We start from the raw sequence: 7654 nt of genomic DNA, 5'->3' as shown, positions 1-7654 counted from the left end.
GTTTTTGGTTCATTTTTTGGGGGGGTTTTTTTTTTTTTTTTTTAAGGAAGTGGAAACTTCCTTAAGTTTTGGCTTACATAAACCTATCAGGAGAGGGGGGGAGGGGGAAAAAAAGTGTGTTTGGTGGTTGTTTTGTTTGGTTTGTTTTGGGGTGGGTTTTTTTGGTTTTTTTAATGCCTGACAGTATTTTGAGCTGGCTGAGTACTTTATTGATCTTGATGAACAGAACTAGGGCTGATGAATGGGTTCCTAAATCCTTGTTTCTAAGGTTGCAGTTTCTAGTATTAAATTTTTTCACTTTAAAAAAAAGAACCAACCTGTAAACAAAGAGAAACTCAGCAGCTTTGCCTAGGAGGAGATCATACATGCATACGAGAGAGGACTCTTCATGCTGATAGAGAATTTCAGAGGTTTGGTGTCCTGCTTGAAGCTCTTACTAGTTGGCTTTGAAAATGTGACTCCTGCCTCCTTTGTGGAACCCTGTCTTTGACTGTTCCTTTCACAAAGCGTATGTATGTAAGAGCAGTGCATTCTTGTGCATTCCTTGTGTGGAGTCTTCTACTTTGGTTTTCTTTAACTCTGTATTAGGAACAATAGCTTTTTTACTTTACAGAATCTCGTGTAATGATGCATGCTTCAACCTGCATGGAATGTGGCTTCCAGTCCATGTGGGGTGACTAATTTTTCACAAGTGTTGGGACAGAGAGCTACATCAGAAAGTATAACGTATTAAAATCTATGAATAAACTTCCCTATAGAAGCTACAGATCCTGCCCTGGCATGCCATGTCTGGTCCAGAAGGTGCATAAAAGTCACAGCTCTTAAAGATTTGATGGGAATTGCTCAAAACTGTTTACAGAAGTTCAAGCTCTGGTACTGCTTAAGAAGGTTTCAGAGATCAATGAACAAAATAGATAAAATGTCTTCCTTCTTTATCTCCCTTTCCATACACATAATCATTTCAAGTACAGGGATTGAATTAAGTCTTTGGAAAAAACAAACAGAATGCCCATACAATGTAAGTTGAATTTTGGGTATGATTTGATTGTCTTTAGGTTCCTGGATGGAAAAAATTCCATATTGTCTTACTGTTTTAAAGAGGAAGTCCTTTGCATTTTTTTCTTGTATATGTTAATAACTGATAAAAATACTGCAGCTCTGATCATACAGCCTTATATGGGCCAAGGAAACTAGCTAATTCAACCATGTGAGAGTTTTAGGTAATAGTGTCATGTGGTAACATAATTGTTCTTGCCTACTTGACAATATTTTCAGATGAAGCAAGTTTGAGATTAGGTAAGTGACTTATTTTAGCTGTCTTGCAATGACTTGTTAGTAAGACGACCTTTTGTTTAAGACAGCTGGAACTGATAGTAATGCTCAAACATCCTCTGATGCCCTGTAGAAATGTAAATAGAAGCGGAAATGAGATAATGGTCAGAGTATCTACAATTGGAAAAAATGCCATCCAGTGCCAGAGCAGAGGAAGGAAAAAGAAAGTTGGTCTGGGTGTATTCTGGCACCAGCTGAACAAAATGAGCTGAGTGCTGGTGGGATCAAGCTCAAACGCAGACATCCCAGAAGCACAAGAACAGCATTTTTAAGGCTAAGGCTTAAAAGACTATGCTCCTATGCAGGAAATGTTATTAACAAAACTACTCACAGTCTTTAACTTTATTCTTCTGAAGATTGGTAGTCTTAGCATTTTGACAAGTTGCCATTTATGTTTTGAACCAAGTTTATTCAGGAATTGATACTTTGAAGCAGAAACTAAATCAGATCATAGTTTACTGGGCTTGCTTGTTTGAATGAAATGTTATGTTAAAGAGTGAGTTCTGTCTTTATGTAGCTCAGTTCTTCTGCAGGGCCCATCTCACTTGTTTCCCCTGTCTTTTCCCAGTTCACTTCTCCGCTATGGTGGAAACCTCTCCCTTCAGAGTGCCATGAGTGTCCGGTTCAACAGCAATGGAACCCAGCTGCTGGCGCTGCGTCGGCGCCTTCCCCCGGTCCTCTATGATATCCACTGCCGGCTGCCTGTTTTCCAGTTTGACAACCAGGGGTACTTCAACTCATGTACTATGAAGAGCTGCTGTTTTGCAGGTGATCGTGATCAGGTAATAAGCAAGTGAAGCTTGCAGCAAGAAATGCTGTCCTGAGTCTCCACTCCAGAGTTGCCATGAATGTTTGAAAGCACCTCTGTAAGGTTTTGGTTTTTTCCTTCTGATTCAGGAGATAAAACAGGAGGTAGGGCACAGGTAGGCTTACCTCAGAACTGTTTTGCAGTATAGGCTCTGAAAGAAGGAAAACATATACCAAAGCCCGTTTACTTGTTGTTCGATGTGATCTAATACTTACTTGGAAGGTGATATTCACAAGAAAAATATTTGCAGAGGCTTTTAAGGTCCATTTAATATGATTTTAGAGCTGTAAGTAGACAATATTATCTTCATATGATAAGGAACTATTTTCCTTTTATTTCAGTTTTGCTACTGAGTGCAGTAGAGGCAGTTTTATAAAACAAGTATTCTGGACTTATAGAGTTTTTGATTCTTATTTCAAATTATACTATTTCTCCTTTAATACTATGCTAGTATAGTCAGATTATAGGTCTTTATAGTTCAGTGTATTTTGGAAGTGGTGATGGCAGGTGGTTAGGAAAGGAATAGTTTGTTACTTCACTGAGGCAGGACGCTGTTCCTACAACTAATCGCAAAGAAACAGGTCACACATGAAGTGACTAACACCAATTTCTATGATCCTAGAGCTGGATCTTGTATTTGGACAGCTCTACTTAATAACCTCTAACACTGTTAAAGGATAAAAAATTGTATTTTCAAGCCATGGTAGTATAGATGTAAGATCTGAAAATTTCATTGCTGTTATCAATTCCTGCAGTCAGAATTTGATCATTAATTCTATTGCTGCTGCTGCAGGAGGCAGAGTTGAGCTTCTTTCAGATTGCAAGTAGGAAATACATTTACATTACTTAACTTGAGCAGTGTTTTTGAGTTTTACATAGATTTTAGCAGCAGGAGTGTGAAAATGCAACAATGAAACCATCTTAAAAAAAGAAAACCATAAAGAATAAGGAATCACACATTCTTTAAAAACAAAAGTGCTGATTATCAGCCTAAAGATAACACACTTATCCTCTGGAAGTCAGAATAGACCTGTGTACACTCTGACATGTAGTTTAGCTTCTCATCTGTTTCTTAAGATCTAGACAAAAGCCGTAGTGTCTATTGTTGTGATTTCAAAGCCATTTTCTTATGAGTATGGTGTTATTTTAATGGGAGGAATGTGGCTGTTCTGTGTCAGGTTGATGTGGTACTTCAGAAGTGTGCATTTTAAAAAATCTTGGTATTCTTTTGGCTTGATAAATTTTCTGTTCAGGTAAGTAGCAGCACATAATGCTACTAACCAGCTGGAAAATGAATATAAAAATTTGTATTCCGTCATAAATGCTGTAAGAAGCTAATAGGGAAGATGAAGTTTAATATGGAATATTAGAGACGTATGGAATTCGACATTTAAATACCTACTTGTACCTGTACTGTAACTAAAAGAAAAAGAGATAATGAAATGTTGGCTGAAAATGCCAACATGTGGTCCAACTGTATATGTCTGGAACTGTCCAGTAATGCTCAAATCTAGCTGACCAAGATTGTCAATGCTATGGATAATCCTTAGGAACTGTCTTTTACAGAGAACTGGATTCCACGAGTATTTAGAAAAGAAGGTTCGAGTTGGAACCTACTGTAAGATACACAAGATGAATAAAAAAAAATTACAATGTCAAAATTTTGAGATTTGCCCTTCTATACAACTAACGTGCTTTTGCTTTTTGGTGAGTTTTGTGAGGATGAAATAATGTATACATGATCCCCTGCAAATCAGAACTCATTAAAAAAAAAAAGAATTTAATCTGTTTCCTATTTAGTCTGTTTCCTGTCCCCTCTCCCATTTGATGTTACTGTCCTGTGCCTTAATAATGTCATTCTTTGAGATGAATGTGAGCAAAGTGAGCTTCACAGAATTCCTTGCTTGTATTTCCTTGTAGGTTCAAAAGCGTGTAGGTTAAGGCTCATTTGAAGGGATGTAAGGATAAGAAAGTTTGTTCAAATTATGAGTGGCATTTGTGGTAGGAAGGCTTCTTCAGAAAATTCCTCTTGTTGCACCTGATCTCTTCTGGCTGCAATTTTTCTTTTCGTCTTTATTAAACTGATAACTCAAATTTTTCTTTTTAAGCTGCCTTGAATAGTTAGGTTTTAATACTTCCTACAACACAAAGTAATTTAAAAATGTGACTCTTCTGCGTTCAGAAACTGTCACATGTTGTCTGCCCAGTTAGTTCATCCGATCAAGTTGCATTTCGACTTCATTATTCTAACCCTAACAAGAAAGGGATGTCCTTGATTCATCAGTGCTTAGAATGCAGTTGCATTGGGGAAAAAAGTGAACTGCTGAAAGGGGAAGGCCTTTATTATCCATCAGAGGTGATGCAAGACCAACTTCCTAAAATGGTAGCCAGATTAACTTCTTTTTCTGAGTTAGTGACTTGCATTGACACTCAAGAGGGCTCTGGCAAGTGTTCAAATGCAGTATAAGAAAGTGATCAGAGGGTGGGTGAGAGATGGAGAGATGGTCTTTCAGTGCTGTGAGGCTCAGCTCCTCGCAGAACTACAGCCTTTGCTCATCTTTCTATGAAGATTGTACATGGAAAATGGTTTATTCACAGGAGGTTTTCCTGTATATCATGACCATCAGGGTTTAAAAACCCACAACTGTTGGTATCTTAGTACTTGCCTTTGGAAGTTCGTAGTAACACAGTGGTGAAAATCTACAGAGAAGGTAAATAGCACCGTGTTCTGTAGGAAGCTGTTGGACTCTACTGCAGCAAAAATGAACAGATTCTGAGCTGCAAGCATAAAACTTAGGACTTCTCTTAGAGATCATCCTTATATTTTAAGAAATTAAATACTTAAGTTCCCATACTGATCAGATGTGTTATTCTTACTTTGACCAGGTACGTGTGTTAAAATTAATACAATTTCTTTGCCAAAATGAAACACAGACTACTAGTTGGGGAACAGTTTGATTATTTTGTCTGTGGATGGCCGGTAGGCTCTGTGTGCTAAGGACTTGACAGGACTTGGATCCAGAACTCCTGACTTGTTACTCTGGAGGGGAGCCTCCCAACAGCAGGTGGGCGGTGATCTGCATACTAGCTCATTTTATTGGATCATCTGGGATGCAAGTAGATTGAAACCTCTTAACAAGAATGAAATAAGGCTAACGCTTTAAGGTCAAAACTCAGAAAGATTCACCTGTTAACCCCAATGATTATTTTTAAGTTTAAAAGATCGTATTCTGAAGTGCTTAGATGGTTTGGAGTTGTTGCAGGTGTTTTGGGTGTGTGGGTTGTAGTACAAGCTAAGTGACAGGGGTCTTGGAGGATTAACAGCTTTGCTTCTTTTTGTGTCCTTGCAAACAGTTGTTTTCCTCCAAAAGCCCTATTGCCCTAGTCCTTGTGACATGGTTTGAAAATCAGTGAACAGTATATGCCAGCTTGTTTCCTAGAAATGCCACAGTCAGACTTTTCTTTTTTCTTAAAATTACCAAAGCCTGAGAGGCAACGTTTAGCTGGTGTTTTATTTGCACCCATTTACAATTGCCTTCATTTGCTCCTCTCGGAACTTTCTTTTTTCTCCATGTCATGAGTGTAATGACCTCATTCACATGACACTGACTTTTCTTTCCTTTGTAGGAGAGCTCTGATGCTGGTAGATAAACATGTTCAAAATCGTATGCCATTTGCATTATCTGGGAGCTCACTTGACCCATCCAGCTGGGAAAGGGAGGAAGGGTAGATAGGCTAGATGGTTCAAACGTGACTCGCAGCTGCCCACTCCCTCTGTTGGCCATAGAGATTTCTGTGAGAGCATGAGTTATTCATCCTTCTGGTACAGGCATCCGGGTCCAGAATTTTGAAGGCAATTTATTTATGCACCTGGCTGCCACTGACTTTACCCTATGTGCACAAGTGTGTGTTTACACACAAATCATAAAATGTGTGAGAATCTCAAGTTGTGTCAGGGCACTTGTGGGAGTTTCCAATCTTCTTGTAAGCATTAGAATTTGGGAAAAGTTGTTTAGATACTAAGGATTTTTAGTTGCTAGATTGGTTTGAAAAGAATCTTCTTGGATCTGAGGATACAGGAAGTATTGAAGGGCTTCAGGTACCCAAATGCATTTTTAAGCATAGCAGCCTCAAAGACTGGGGTGATGGTCAGCAAAAAAAAAAAAACCCTCACAAAACCCTACAACACAACTCCCACCTCCAAACTAAAGCAGACCAAAAACTTTTCTTGCTCAAGAATTGTTGCCTGTGTCACAATGATGAATGCTATCACCTCATTTCTTTTTCTTCACTGTGCGGATAACATGAGGCTCTATAACGTTTGTGGCTGTAAAATCAACTGCCTATTGCCTGCCTTAAAAAAGGTGGGGGTGGGGAGAAATAACTTGTACCCTGTGAATCAAACAAAAAGTGTCTTGACTCTGGCATGCCCTCAGACATTACATCACCGCTCAGCCTTTTCTATTGACGTTACTCGAGTATAGGAGAGTTTCAGGAATGCACCACTCACGTACTGCAGACTCCTCCAACTCCCTATAAAGTTACAGCCTTTGCTATGCTGAAGTCCGTGTGCTAAATAGCCCTGGTTAGGGACAACCCAGTTTTTAGCAGGGCAGAATTATTACATGAACATAACTCTTCTAAGAACAGGACTAGTGGTATAGGTGCCAGGGGTCTTACATGGTTGTGCATTGCCTTTGTAAAGAAATAAAATTTTTCTTCTGTGTTCTTCTTTGTGTCATCTGACTTAAAGGGCATTTATCTCAGGATGTAGTACTTAACAATGTCTGCTTTAAAAACTAAAAAGAAGAAGGAATTCTTCTTCTAAAGAATATATTGTGAGTTTCCTGTGCACAGAAGACTTCTTAATGAATAGTAGCTTACTGCAGTCAGTATCTCGTAATATATAAAATGCACTCAGTGTGCACATATGTTGCAGTGCTTAGAGAAGAAAATCAATGTCTTACTCTATCTTAAATTGGCTTCTTCCGAGAATTACTGATGAGGTTATATTTTTGTTTTTTACTTTATCTAAATGGCAGTTTAAATGCCAGCTATACGCATAACATGACGTATGTATAAAATACATACAGGAGTAGTTTATCTGGCTATGAAATTATTTGTTTATTCCCCATCACTTTGGATAATTGACATGGGAGGGTCATACTGAAAATGTCTTTTCAGAGTCAGGGTCTTGACAGAAAGGGCTGGTAGCTTTTTTTCACTCTTCTTATTCTGATCACCTCTTTGCCCATTCCCTGGGGCACTCTGCAAGCCCCATTTCCTGTCTTCGTTCTCTTCTGCAGTTCTCCTCCTTCCTGGGAGAGCTTTTTAGACCTCTGGACCATAATACGTCAACCCAAAGGGAACCATACTGAACCTGAATTCTGGTGTGGTGGAGAGGAACCGTGACTCAGGAGACTTTGAGTTTTACAGGCTTTATGTTCCTCATAGTGCATCACAGGACACCTGCGGTTAGCAGCATCCCTTGCATGACTGGGGCGAAGGAAGGAA

The 7654-nt window shown here is 38.9% G+C and overlaps 1 protein-coding gene across 1 annotated transcript in view; it reads left to right on the top strand.

Annotated features, from left to right (window-relative positions):
* The window catches only part of LOC104500022 (DDB1- and CUL4-associated factor 5-like), a gene marked incomplete at both ends in the record, with an annotated part of 42362 nt that overhangs the window by 26261 nt on the left and 8447 nt on the right, over positions 1 to 7654 (top strand). The window contains one exon of the mRNA XM_010143612.1: positions 1901 to 2114. Coding sequence (XP_010141914.1) covers positions 1901 to 2114 — 214 coding nt within the window. The remainder of the gene's footprint in view (positions 1 to 1900; positions 2115 to 7654) is intronic.

Source organism: Buceros rhinoceros, unplaced genomic scaffold, assembly GCF_000710305.1.
Source record: "Buceros rhinoceros silvestris isolate BGI_N320 unplaced genomic scaffold, ASM71030v1 scaffold7049, whole genome shotgun sequence".
Taxonomy (NCBI): domain Eukaryota; kingdom Metazoa; phylum Chordata; class Aves; order Bucerotiformes; family Bucerotidae; genus Buceros; species Buceros rhinoceros.
Note: the sequence above shows the minus strand (reverse complement) of the source record. Positions and strands in the feature narration are given on the sequence as shown.